The 13,596-nt window shown below is 39.7% G+C and overlaps 1 protein-coding gene across 2 annotated transcripts in view; it reads right to left on the reverse strand.

The window, feature by feature from the left end:
* The window catches only part of LOC131245644 (actin cytoskeleton-regulatory complex protein PAN1-like), a 28,633-nt gene extending 17,319 nt beyond the window's left edge, over positions 1 to 11,314 (reverse strand). Inside the window, exons 1-5 of one of the 2 annotated variants that reach the window (XM_058245232.1) lie at positions 10,957 to 11,314; positions 10,124 to 10,167; positions 9,217 to 9,334; positions 8,925 to 9,048; positions 1,690 to 2,384 (exon numbers count right to left, since the gene is read on the reverse strand). In XM_058245232.1, coding sequence (XP_058101215.1) covers positions 1,690 to 2,384; positions 8,925 to 9,048; positions 9,217 to 9,334; positions 10,124 to 10,167; positions 10,957 to 11,152 — 1,177 coding nt within the window. In that variant the 5' untranslated portion in view covers positions 11,153 to 11,314. The remainder of the gene's footprint in view (positions 1 to 1,689; positions 2,385 to 8,924; positions 9,049 to 9,216; positions 9,335 to 10,123; positions 10,168 to 10,956) is intronic. The other variant, XM_058245231.1, reaches the window with a different exon arrangement.
* Between the last annotated feature and the right edge of the window lie 2,282 nt (positions 11,315 to 13,596).

The raw sequence follows: 13,596 nt of genomic DNA on the forward strand, positions 1-13,596 counted from the left end.
ATAGAGAAGCACCAAGGCCCATTGTTCGAAAACCGGGAAGCCAAACTCAGCTAGATTGACCAATGAGTCAAAACTCAGACAAGTTGACAATGGCCTGGCTAGGTTTCACAAGTTTTGACTAGGTGTATTGATAACAAAAGTAATAGAAGCCATCATTTACACCCGCTCCTAACTGACAAATGTACCCATGCCATCTACTTCTGGGTAAAAAAAGTCCAACGCTACTATTGCATGGCCAAAAGTAATAAAGAATGAGTGTATTTATTAATGCCATATGATTCAAGCTGGAGGCACATCTGGAACATGCATGAGCGTGAGAACGGCTACTCATCAAATAGGTCCCACCATGAACATAGCTTGCTGCAATATCAGGACAGGTCACTAATCATGTGGCTAATCAGTACATGCTGACTATGGACCAGTCATCTTTTTTTTCTTACCATCCATTTTGTCATGCATATGCAGTCCAGCTAGTTGAGCGCAGTGGAATGATTTTTGGGCTAGGGATGCTCATGTGGAACCCACATGATGAGAGACCAAGATTGTTTGCCACAACATGTGTAGCGAGTCACCTCTTCAATCTCTAGCACAATTTTTCATGGCTCAAGGAAGTTTGATTTTTTTTATTTTTTTTTTTCAACACAAGCATTCACCACCATTATCAGAGTGTAGGTTTCTCATCTATAATCCATTGGACAGATTGGATGTAATTACATCATCCAGATCACCCAAATTGTGGACCCCATAGGGGATGGTACATACCAGAAAATCACACTGACTAGATGACTTAACAACATTTGACGTTGAATTTGATTGTTGATATTGGACTCAAGTGAACGTCCACCATTCTGTTAGTTGTGGTATGTGGTCTCTCTATTGTACATTTGGCATACAGCAATCTGGACTGTCCAAATCATGGGACTATGATGAAACAGCATAGATTCAAGTTTACACTAACACCCATCTGATTTCTCTCACTGAATTTGGACCTTGACCATTTTACTTTTAACCATCCAATTGATCGCAACTAATTGGATGGTCAGGATCATCCAATCAAGGGGAAAAACCAAAAGGACGTGGATGGAGGTTGTAAGAAAAGACTCATTGACCTATGGAATAGCTGAAGGTATGGCCCTTGATAGAGTGGAATGGCAGACAGGATTCATGTAGTGGACTCCAACTAATTGGGATAAGGCTTAAATGATGATGATGACGATGATGATGATGATGAACCAATGTCATCTTAGGGCTATGCTCCATCCACAATGAGACCCATGATTTGTACAATCTGGGTTGGCATTAATGCCTACCATATGTACTATGTACATGACATAGTGATGAACAAGCATTTGTCCGCAGAAGTCATTATCTAAAAGTATGCAAAGTTTTCAAATTCAGTTCACTGTGATGGTGGGGAGTAGTGTTCCTTCCATATAAATGGATGTGGGTTCAAAACCCATGATTGTTTTGTGGAATTTGGAACCTGTTCGAGTCACATACAACTCAATGCATCCACCCAGTTTTCCAAAGAATCAGGCAAGTTTACTTAAATCAGCAAGTTCCTGTCATGAGCCAAGTCGTACAAGAAATCAGCTTGTTTGTGTCGATCCCAGTCAACTTGGCCAATCACTGAGTTGACTCGCCGAGTTTTTAACAATGCAAAATTCAATTTAAAATATTAATGATTACCTTCCTGATGTTCAAATGCAAGCCTCTGAGGCTGGTATGAACTTCTGTTTTCAAATGAGTTATCATCAAAATGAGATCCCCCTCCCGAATCATCTCCCTGTAACTGTCTATCAGATGCCTCAGCAGTTAGATTGTCAATAGCAACAATTCCCTCTGTGACTTGGACCTCATCAAGCCGAGAATTTAGATGCAAAGTTGTTCTATCAACATGCAAGGTAGATGAAGATGGTGGCTCAGCATAAAGCACAGAAGCACCGGCAGAATCCGCAACGGATGACCCACTTACACCAGGTGACTGCTCAACCAAGGGCCATTCGTCGCAAGAGATATGTTGGTTCACAGCAATGCCTTGATCGGGAATTATCTCTGAAACCTTTGAAGCAGGATCTTGAGTAGAATGTAAATCATGGTATGATTCTGATGGTAGAGGCATGGAAACTGGGGGATGTTTGACACTGTGTGGTGATGTACTGGACACATTTGCATTATGTGGCGGGTAGGAAGTCTCAGTTGACGCAGCTGACACATTGGAAGCCTTGCCATGTGGCCTGCCCATCCTCACAATGTCAGCCATTGAAACTTGTCCAGGTACTCCCATCCAGGCAGGTTGAAATCCTGGAGAAGGTTGTGAGGAGAAAGGGATGATATCAGGTGAGCCCATCATCGGTACTGTGTTTTCCGCGGAAACAGAATCACTGCAACAGAAATCAAAAGAGCACATCAACAATCAACCCACAACTAAGCATGCACGTCAACCTGGATTCATACAAGATATCACATCATATGCCACCACTGCAACACACCAAGGAATTCATCATTGAGTTCAAACAATAGGAGTGCATGACCATTGAATACCACAGATTATGATCCATCCAGCATGCATTAATATTTTCATCTATAGTTACAAAATTGGAGAAAAGATAAGGACTCTAAAGTTTATCAGAGCTGAGAAGTATACATCTAGGTGACATTTTTTTTTGCATGGGCAACCATAAAAGCACCAAAACAACAGCAGCAGCAGCAACAACAGCAACAACAACAACAAAAATCCATTCCTTTTAAAACCCTTCATCTTTCAAGCACTTCTTTAAGCGATTCTTTTGAGATATTCCACAGGATTCCTGACGTGCTTGAAGACGAGATCAAATATTTGAAAGCCTTTAATAAGCTATGAATGCATAATCATATTGATCAGGGTAAATTAGCAAGGATCGATAAATATGAAGGACATAATGTCATAATGTGCGGCCCCGCTATCAATTTGTTGATTGTAGTCAACCCATGTAATAGACTATCAGATAGTGCTTGATTGTAATCAACCTATGTAATAGACTATTAGATAGTGATTGATTGTAGTCAATTTATGTAGTAGTCTATCACACTGCACCTGTGGGAGTTTATGCTCTCATTGCTGGTCCGCAGCCCAGATAAAGGAGGGTTAGGTCAGTTTCCCAGCCGGCATAAGAAAGAAAAACTTATGCCATAACTTCCAACATGAATCCAAACAATGTGGCACAAACTCATGCTAAGGCGTTCCCTATAAGTAACATGCTGCATCCAAACTCGGGTGTGGTTAGAAATGGGCAAGGGTTGTCTGGGACATTCCCAGAAGCAATGCGCTAGAGCAGTGCCTGGTCGCGGGGAGAAGTAGGCAAGGGTTCCGTGCCAATCTAAATGCACACAAGTAAAAATGCCACGTGGAATATAGGGATATTGACTAGTAAGACCGTGGAGTTAGTAGATACAATGAAATGAAGGAGAGTTAACATAGCTTGCATTCAAGAGACCCAAGTAGAAAGGAGCCAAAACTAATATATATATATATATATATATATATATATATATATATATATATATATATAGCTTTGGTATATAATATAAGAAAGGACAATAATAAAAATGGGGTAGGGGTAGTGGTAGATAAAGATTTAAAAGACAAAATTGTAGATGTTAAGAGAGTAATTAATAGGATTTTATTCATAAAACTTGCATTAGGAGAGGAGATAAACAATGTTTTTAGTGCATATGCACCACAGTTAGCTCTAGAGGATAGAGTTAATAGAGAAGGATATGGATGCACCAATGCAAGAAATTTTGAACGAAGAATTGATACTTGTACAAGGAGACTTAAATGGTCATGTAGGAAAAGAAAGTAGGGAATATGAAAGGGGACATGGAAGATATGGTTTTGGGAGAATAAATGAGATGGAAGAAGCTATTCTTGATTTCGTCACAGCATAAAACTTAGTTGTAACAAGCACATCCTTAAAAAAGAGAGACGAACATTTAATAACTTTCGGAAGTGGATCACATACAAGCCAAATAGATTTCTTTCTACTTAGGGAGACAAAACAATGAATATGTAAGGACTAAAGGTGATACCTGAAGAGAGATTGACTACACAATATAGGTTAATGGAAATGTATGTTTACATTAAGAAATGGAAGAAAGGGACTGAAATTAATAGGTATCTAGACTAGGTGATAGAATTTAAAAGGGGAGAAAACAGCGTTATTCATAAATCAACTGATGGAGAAGTGGAATGTCGAGAAAGAAGAATGGGTTTGGTTCCTTGGCTCAGTGGTAGACTAACTCTGTTTCAAAACAGAGACAAGGGATCAAGTGCCCATGTGGGTGGGTGGGTGGGTGGGTGTCGAGAAAGAAGAAAACATTATGTAGAATGAGATGGTTGAGTGCAATAGGAACATGGAAAAAAATCTTTTGAGAGAATAGATTTAATAAAAAGCCACAACAAAAGGCAAAAAAGAAAACAACAAACAAAAAATAATTAAAGGCCCGAAAGGGCTAGAAGTGGGGGGAAAATGTTTTAGGGGGATCAAGAACGAAAAGCTAATCCTTTAAGGAAACTTGGTGGTGGAATGACGATGTACAAAAAGCTATTAACAAGAAAAGTTCATATTTCAGTTGCACACTTGCTAGCTAAAAATGGTGTTTCAAGATCTTCTCTTGTAACCAACAATTGTTATCCATTGCCCTAATGGATAGCTAGCTTTCATTCTAGTTTTGATCTTTCTTTAACAAATTTCCAACCACAATAATAAGCATGGGTAATAGAGGCAAAATGTCAAAGCTATTGCTTGGTAACATAAAAGAGAATATGTATCAACTTCCTCTACCCCCAGCTTAACGAAGGGGATTGAGCATTTATGGGGACATCAGAGGACCTACTCGAGTGCACCAGAGACCGAGACAACCACCCACATCAGCGCAGCTTTCTTGATAGATGGGAGACAAGTTCCATATGGGGCCCGACGAGCCATTTTGAAGACCATACATGCATTAGACGCGCATCAAGAAGACCCCACTTTGGGATGATGAGTGTGGACTGCTTTGGAGACCATTTTATTCATATGATTTTTATTTCGTGTTGATCCGACAGTCGGATCATGTTGAACAGGCCATCGGGCTGCCAGATCTTCCAGATTTGTGCCCCTTGGATTCTGATCTTGCTTCCTTTATATTTTTTGTTATTTTTAGGATTTATTTGATGGTTGAGATTGATAATAAGTGTTTTTGTTTTCTTATTTTCAATGATGGGCAATTTCACTTAAGTGAGTGACATAGTTGTAAATACTCCAAATTTTTAATTATAAAAGCACAGGAGGGTGGAGGTCCAACCCTGGTAGTGTTATTGAGAATAAAGGAAAAAAGAGAGGGGCTCTCTTGTGTGAATGAATTTTCATCCTTATGTTTTAGGGTTTGTGAGAAACTCTCCCTTCCAATTGAATTGTGGAAGGGTGGAAGCTTGTTTGGTAGTAGATTCCCCAGGGTACATCCTTCCTCTTTCTCTTCTTTAAAAAGTATTCTTCTTCTCTTGTCTTTCTATTTCCCCTTCCATTACAACCTTCTAAACTCATCAAAACACCACTCGATCCTCCCTCTCTTTCTTCTCATTTACCTAGACACGTGTGGGCCCCCGTTTGGGGTTTTCCGTATTTGATTTTCCTCCAAAACCTCATAGTCCTAAATCCTTTGAATCCCAAAAAAACTCCATTCCTAAATCTTCATCCATGAATACAAAACCCTAATGAAAATATGAATTTTTGTGAAACTTTCCCCAAACTAGAATTTTGCGTGCATCTTTGTCTATCCACGTGGTTGTTGCACTATCCACGTTAGATTGGAAGTCCCTACTTTCACGTGAGCCACTCTTGAATTATTTTATATTTTTGTGCACCGCGTATGTGATAACCTAGGACCTTCACATTATAAATCTAAATTTTCAAATCTATTACATAGTTATGTTTGATTTTAGATGTTGATTGTAGAAATTAATGTGTAAATTGATCTCTCATCTTACATCCTAGGGTAGTTACCATCATCCTACATCAAGCTTGTTTTTTCTTATAATTATTTAATAATCACTCGATATATTTGTCATGGGGCAGGCGTGTAATTTTTGTTCTTTGTACTCAAATTATATGCTTATATTTCTATTCTTATGCGGTAGAGTGAGCTGATCAATGAACAGGTTTCATCCACACTGGAGGTAAATTGACCCATTTCAAGCACGAAAATTTATATTCTGTCTCATTGTAGCCTCTCCAAATTCCAAATTGGCCAACCTCCACTCTTCGCAATCACATTTGGTTATACCAGAACTATTGAGCTTGTGGAATCAAATGGGCTAATATGATACTCTGATCCTTCAAAAGCTAGAGTAACTAAGTCAGACTGATGCAAGACAATTAACCACCTGCTCTAAAAGCTCGAACTAATAGAGTGTGGCGAATTAATCCATTTATCTCATAGCCCAAGCCCCAAAAGCATGGGTTAGGTCCTCGGCTGAACCCTCCTCGTGGGCCAAAAATCCATGGATTTTGCCCCATCGTGGGCCCCAAATCCATAGGTTAGATCCTTGGCCGAACCCTCCTCGTGGGCGACAAATCCATGAGATTCCGTGTCATCGTGAGCCTCAAATCCATGGGTTCCACCTCACACAAGCCACCCGGCTGACACGGACCCCAAATCACATGGGTTATAGGGGCCGCCCGCCCCAAGATAAGTGGAGGGTAGCTTATTCGGCTTGCATATGAAAATTTGCATGAAGACATCTAAATCTCGTTCACCCAACCTAATGCGCAACTTCACACCCCTTCTAGATATTTATGTTTTGCCCAAATACTACTACTCACCAAATAACCATGTGCAGATGATTGACTTGAGATTGCTCGGCCTCATGAAACAAGAAAATGTCATCAACAAACTAAAGGTAATAGATATGAGGTCTACATTTTCAACCAAGATACATTGAACTAACCAACCTTCCTCGCCTAGATCAACACCCTACTAACCTCGGCAGACCCCATGAGGAGAAATGGGGAGGATAACCTTGTCAAACTCAAAGCCCTCCATATCCCTGGCAAAACCTTTGAGAGATCCATTCAATAGAACTAAAAGGAAGGCTACGAGCATACATTCCCTCATCCAATTCCTCTATTGATCCCCAAAAAAATTCTTCTTAGCATATAAAAAACAAAGTTCCAATCCACATGATCATAAGCATTATGCCAAAGTTCCCCATCCTGTACATAGAGTCAATGCATTCATGAACAATAAGAGCACTACTAAAATTCAGAATTTGTCTATCATAAACAAATGCCCCTTAGCCTTTGAGATGATTTCCCAAGAACATTGTGTAATAAGATTAGCAAGAGATTTAGCCAACAGTTTACAAGGACTGCCAATTAAGCTAATAGGGCCAAAAATCTTTGAGACTTTCAGCTCCTACTTAAGGACCAAAGAAAAGGACGAGGAACGAATGTCCTTGGATAATTAGCCTCTTTCATACAACTTTGAAATGAAATCCATCACATCAGCTTGTACATCTTCACAGAAGACCTGAAAGAATGCAATCATGTATCAATCAAAACCTGAAGCTTTATCACTCCTAAGCATGGCGTGCCATGCGGTCATTATGGGACCGTAAAGGCCATTACATAAAGGTAATGGTGGTAACCATTACACGTTATGGGGTCGTAACAGTTGTAATGGCCGTTATATAAAGAATGACCCGTAACAGCTGATATAGCCCCCGTAACGGCCCATTATGCCCCCCGTAAAGGCTGTAACGGTCCATGATAGGACCGATATAGGTTTTTCAGATTTTTTTTTTAATTAAAGAAGAGATGATAATGGCCTTTACAAGGGCTGCAATGGACGTTACAGCCGTACCGTAAAGGTAACAGTGGCGGCCGTTATGGAATACCTTGCTCCTAAGGCATTTGATTGCATCCCAAACCTCCTCTTCAAAAGGTTTTTATAACCAAGTTGCCTATGCCACCTCAACTTGATCAAAGTCCAAGTTATCCACCCTAAACCAGTTCCACCCATCATGAGAGAGAAGATTGGAATAAAACTTCACAAAGAAGTCACATATCAAGTATTTCTCTTCTATTCTTTCCATGTCCACTGCTAATACATGAATCTGATTATTTCCTCTCCCTGCATTTGCAATACCATGGAAAAACTGTGTACTTTTATCCCTTTCTTTTAACTAAATAGCCCTGGATCTTTGATGTTGCTTGATCCTCCTCTTTTGCTTTCTTGAATTCTAACTCCTAACACGAAGACTTTCACTAAAATGTCTCGCGCATGTTCCAAGGGGGCAAGTATAGCTGCATCAGAGGTGTGTGTGGGTGTAGCACAGTAGCAAAGCTATATAATAATTGCAAAAAATTCTAGATCAATATGAATTAAGTAATAAACGAAAATGTCCTGGTGATCCTACTGAGGATTTGATTTCTGCTAAGCAGTAGGAGAAGTGAAAAACTGAATCCAGATTGCTCGTGGTAATCCAACTAAGGAGTTGCTTTCTATTAAGCGTAGGACAACCCAAGGCAGACTGCAACTTCTTATGTCTGTATCAATGAATTTCAGTTGAGCGGAGCCTCATGCCATAGCAGTGCCTCACAAAAAAGCACATAATTGAGTCAATGGATTCAATCCCAGCTTAATAAAGCAAGAACAAGGGGATGACTTTCATCACTATTATATGCATGGAAGCATGAGCATATGTAACAGGCTAAGTAAGCAGACAGAATATATAAGTTGAAGACTAACAAGATGCATAATACCGAGGGTACAAAAAAATCAGTAAAGACAGCACTTAATATATTTTTTTACAGAGCTCATTCATTTAAGTTGCATCTGTAGCTCTTAATGTTCTGCAAAAACACAGCAGACATTTCTTCTGAAGTTGCAACTGAACTCACCTCAGAGATGTAGACTTGCGATTAGTATTATGTCCTGCAATACCAGATGCAGAAGATGAGCTCGGAATAGCACTTGCCCCATTTTCTTTCTTGTATGCAGCTTTACCACGCGTAACTCCAGGCTCTGACAAAACAGCAAAGAAAGAACTCATAAATATAAATGCCTCGTATGGAACTTCAACTACCAAAATTTACATTATAACAAATTTTCAAAAAATTATAATAATAAAAAAACCCGCAAAGGTATGCACCACCATATGCAGAACAGGATTTTGTAGTCCCATGCACATACCATTTGAGCTGAATTGAGCAGAGCCACTGCGTCCAGCATTACGGTCCATGCCACCCCTACCTCCACGATTTGTGGCGCTGCTCACACCTCGAGACCTGGATTCTGTGGTTTCCTTTATCTGGAGAGATGTGAGTCCAAAAGGGAACTGTGAGTTATTGTTGTTGTTGAAAGTAATGCAACTGACATGAGGATTACATCTGGTATTTTTGTAGGAAGTCAGAAACATGTTCCTAGTTTACGCAGGCCAATAGGCAGTATGATAAGGTAAGAACATTGCCTCTTTTCAGCAAAAGCAATAAGTTCTATGTGTAAAAGATTGAAGTGATTAGCAATTGTTAATGTGAACCGCAATTGCATCAAGACCCACCAGCACACTTGCCAATGTGGCAAACCCAAGCAAGATCCAGACCACCACGTGCAATACGCATGCATATTGTATGTGGACAATTCAGCGTTCTCCACCATGTAGACTCCTGGCCCAAGAGTAAGAACAGTTCACTCATCAAGCAAGACACGAGCATGTTGCATGTGGACAATTGACCATTCTTCACCGATTATTGTTTTTGTGCACATTGACCATTCTTCACCAATTATTGTTTTTGTGCACATTGACCATTCTCCACTATTCACTGTTTCTTGGATCAGGGATCTACACAATGGAGCCTGCCTTACAAAAGGCCAGGATCATGCACACATGCACCAAACTGCCACATCTAAATACAAGTCCTGTTTGTGGGGCTGTACTCATCCAGCAAAATATATGAAAATCCAAGAATCAAGTAGCAAAGCACAGCAATTTAATGTGCAGTGGGCCACACAACTTGCAGTCAAGACAGTTGATGGTGAGAAAAAAGGATCAAAGTTCAAACAAACAACAGAAACCTATAACCTTCACATACGCACTCACCTCCTTCTTCTTTTCCCGTTTGCTCTTCACCTCATGAAAGGGATCTGCAAGATCCATAATTATCGAATTAGAAGCAAGGTTCATGTTGAAAAGAGGAAATTCTTGAACCTAAAATTTCAACCTCAGAAAAAAATATAAATGCAAATAACCTGTTATTAATCAGTGTAAAGTAGCTACATCCTCTAATAAACTAGCTATAGATGTTCACTTGGTAAACAAAAAGCAAATGTACTCAAGTACTAAAGTGGATCAAAATCAACCACAGCTAAAGAACACCGCAAGAATTGCAAAATCCTACCTTCTGTTACAGATCTATTTAAAAAGGACAACAGACCTAGAGTGGGAAAAAAAAAAAAAAAGGCGATGAGTGATCGATGCTGGCGAAAATAGAAAGACAGCTCTCGGCAGTAAATGGAATGGAAATTGTATCCTAAAACAGAAGGGTTTGAAGAGGGGGAAAAATGAAACTTCCAATTTGAAGTTACAATCTTTTTGCTCATCGAGGAGATCGGGATCAACAGGAACAGACTGTACATATCTAGAACTAAAAAGACGAGATATAAAAAATAAAAAACACACACAGTGCGGAGTCACGATCAGCGAAACACGAATATGGGTGTTTTCTTGACCGATAGCGACATCAAGAAGATACCAGCATCCCTGGAATGGGAGAAAGCGATTGAAGAAGGAAAACGAAATAAAATATAAAGAAAGCGGTTTCCGGATCATCAAATATTCCAAGAAAAAGAAAGAGGGGGCCTGTGTGCGCGGAAGATCGGAACCCTAGAAAAAGGATTGATGGAGAGATCGGAGAAGAGGAAGAGATTGACAACCTTGGGCAAGGAGTCGATTGACGGTTTCGTTGGGGTCCATGTTACATTCTTTTAGCATGGCGTAGATCTCGTGATCTGGGCAGTTCACAATCTCTTTCAAGCTCTGCACCATCTTCCTCGATGCTGCCGGAATCGAAGACACCCCATTCATAATCTTCCCGTTGCTGCTGCTGCTGCTGCCGCCTCCGTTGCTCATTCTCTCACTCTCTCCCCCTCTCTTTCCCTCTCTCTCAGAGGCAAGAAACCCCTTTCTTCTCTTTCTTTATTTTTTTCTTTCCTCAACTTCTACGACTCCTCTGCCGCTGGTCTGCCTGGTCTGCCGCTGCGATAGAAGATTACAATCTCGCCTAAAGCAGAAACCCTCTTTCTCTTTAACTTTTCATTCTTATTTATTTTTGCTGTGATGTCGATCTATTTGTTGCTCTGGTTGGGTGTGACGTTCAATACGCCGACGCTTCGGAACGGTAAGCATGTAATATATTAATTCGTATTGAACCCACTTACTTGTGGAACCTACTATCGCGCAGAGCTGACTTGTGGTTCAACAGACACTTATTTAATGAGATAAGACCATTAGATATTTTTCATTTTTAACCGTCCAATAAATATCCACCAATCTGATTATAAGTTATCAAGCGAATATGTAATTTTGTTACCAATGCATGTAACCCAAGTATGCAATTTTTGTGTAAATCTTTGAGTGCGTAATCCAACACTCTCTTCTAAAAATATATTTTTTTTTTGTCCCATGTTGTTATGTTGCTATCGTTGTTGTATGGTAAATGATTGAATTTATACCGATGCTGGTTGCGTAATTTTGTATGAGACATTTCAATTCACTTACTAGTTCTAATTCATATTTCATGGGCTGTCATGCAAATGTCACATTGATTTTAAAATTTTGAATCATTTAATCAGTGCCCTTTAATATGGATGACCGAATCATTTACAGGAAATAGGTTCAATCAACAATCAGTTCATTTGCTAGGTCTCGTTGCGGTTTCTAATGGCCCCTAAGGATCAATTCTAAATGTTGCATACATAGTTGGAGAGATAATTGTTACCGGGTAAGGTCCACTCGATGGTGAATTGGTTCATTGGATCAATTTGATTTTTGCATGATGGCCTACAGATGTGTCATGGGGCTTAATAGACAGTCCAGATGGGTTAGACAATGAGATTGTTTCTCACGGTGGAAGCAATGAGAATTTCTCATTAACTGTTACTGCTACTATAATTATTAAAGTTTTATATTGGTTAACAACATGGTACTTACATTCTTCATTTGAAGTGTGGGACACAATTGGCTCAGTTGGTGATTGACATGGATGCCGATTATAAATCTTCTAGACTGGAGATCCTAACCATCAGATCTTTTGTCTTTTTTACATTGAATGTAAATTGTTGGTGTATTTCTTCTTAGTGCTTGGTTTATGTCCAGCCATGAAAATGCTTGGGTTGACCAAACTAGGAGATTTTTCCAATGCAATTTATCCATGATGAGGCCATTAGAACAATGGATTGTATAAACCAAGCATGACCCCCATGTAATCCGATCAAGAAGTTTCTTATTGGCAAGGAGCAAGAATCCCGATCCCTATTATTATTATCATTGTTATTGTTGCTGCTGCTGCTGCTACTGTTGATGCTATTACTAATGTTGTCATCGTCATCTAAAATAGGGATTGATATTCAAGAAATAATATATTACTATAAATAGTTATTTGAGTTAGTTGCTAAATTCCTAATCTTACACCTATAACATTTGGACCTTTGAGATATGTGGACATAAGGCCACGGAGCATGCTGCAAAAGTCATTGATGAGTTCTATTTTAGTGTCAAGTGTATTGAATGGTGATAAAAAGTCCAAGCCAATGGTTGTGGTTCAATAAACAAAATTGAGTTCTATTTTAGTGTCAAGTGTATTGAATGGTGATAAAAAGTCCAAGCCAATGGTTGTGGTTCAATAAACAAAATTTATCCGCTCAAATGCTAAGATTGTAAATTGGCTAATGGTTTTGTACGACAACACAATTATATTGAAGCCCCAAAGATAAACAATTTTGATCCATAAAAGCCTATTGGTAATATGAGATTGGTGATATAGAATTGCATTGGATAGAATTAGCACCGTTATTACACAATGATTACATGTTTGAAAATACCATGATATTTTAACCATTTGGGATCGAATTCTTCCCATGAGGAAAAACATTAATTTATGTAAAACTAATGTGACGCCCCGGTCCCTACTTCAATGTGGGCGGGCATGATGTGAGTGGGGGCTAGGTGCTTGAGTGAGCTACTGTTGTAAGTGATTGTGGACGGAACTCCGTCCCACATCGCTTGGACAGTCGTTAGAAGTCCTACTTATATGTGGAGGCTCTCCCTTAACTGTTTTACGCGTTTTAAAGCCGTGTGAGGGAGACCCCAAAGCGGACAATATCACAATGTTGGGGTGGGTCGTTTCATTTGGTATCAGAGTCAAGGATAACTTTGTTCCAATGGTGGAAGATTGTGACGCCCCGGTCCCTGCTCCAATGTGGGTGGGGCTAGGTACCTGGGCGAGCTACTGTTGCAGGAGACTGTGGTCGGAACTCTTTCCCACATCGCTTGAACAGTTGTTCGAAGTCCTGGCT

The sequence above is a fragment of the Magnolia sinica genome, chromosome 5, assembly GCF_029962835.1.
Source record: "Magnolia sinica isolate HGM2019 chromosome 5, MsV1, whole genome shotgun sequence".
Classification (NCBI taxonomy): Eukaryota; Viridiplantae; Streptophyta; class Magnoliopsida; order Magnoliales; family Magnoliaceae; genus Magnolia; species Magnolia sinica.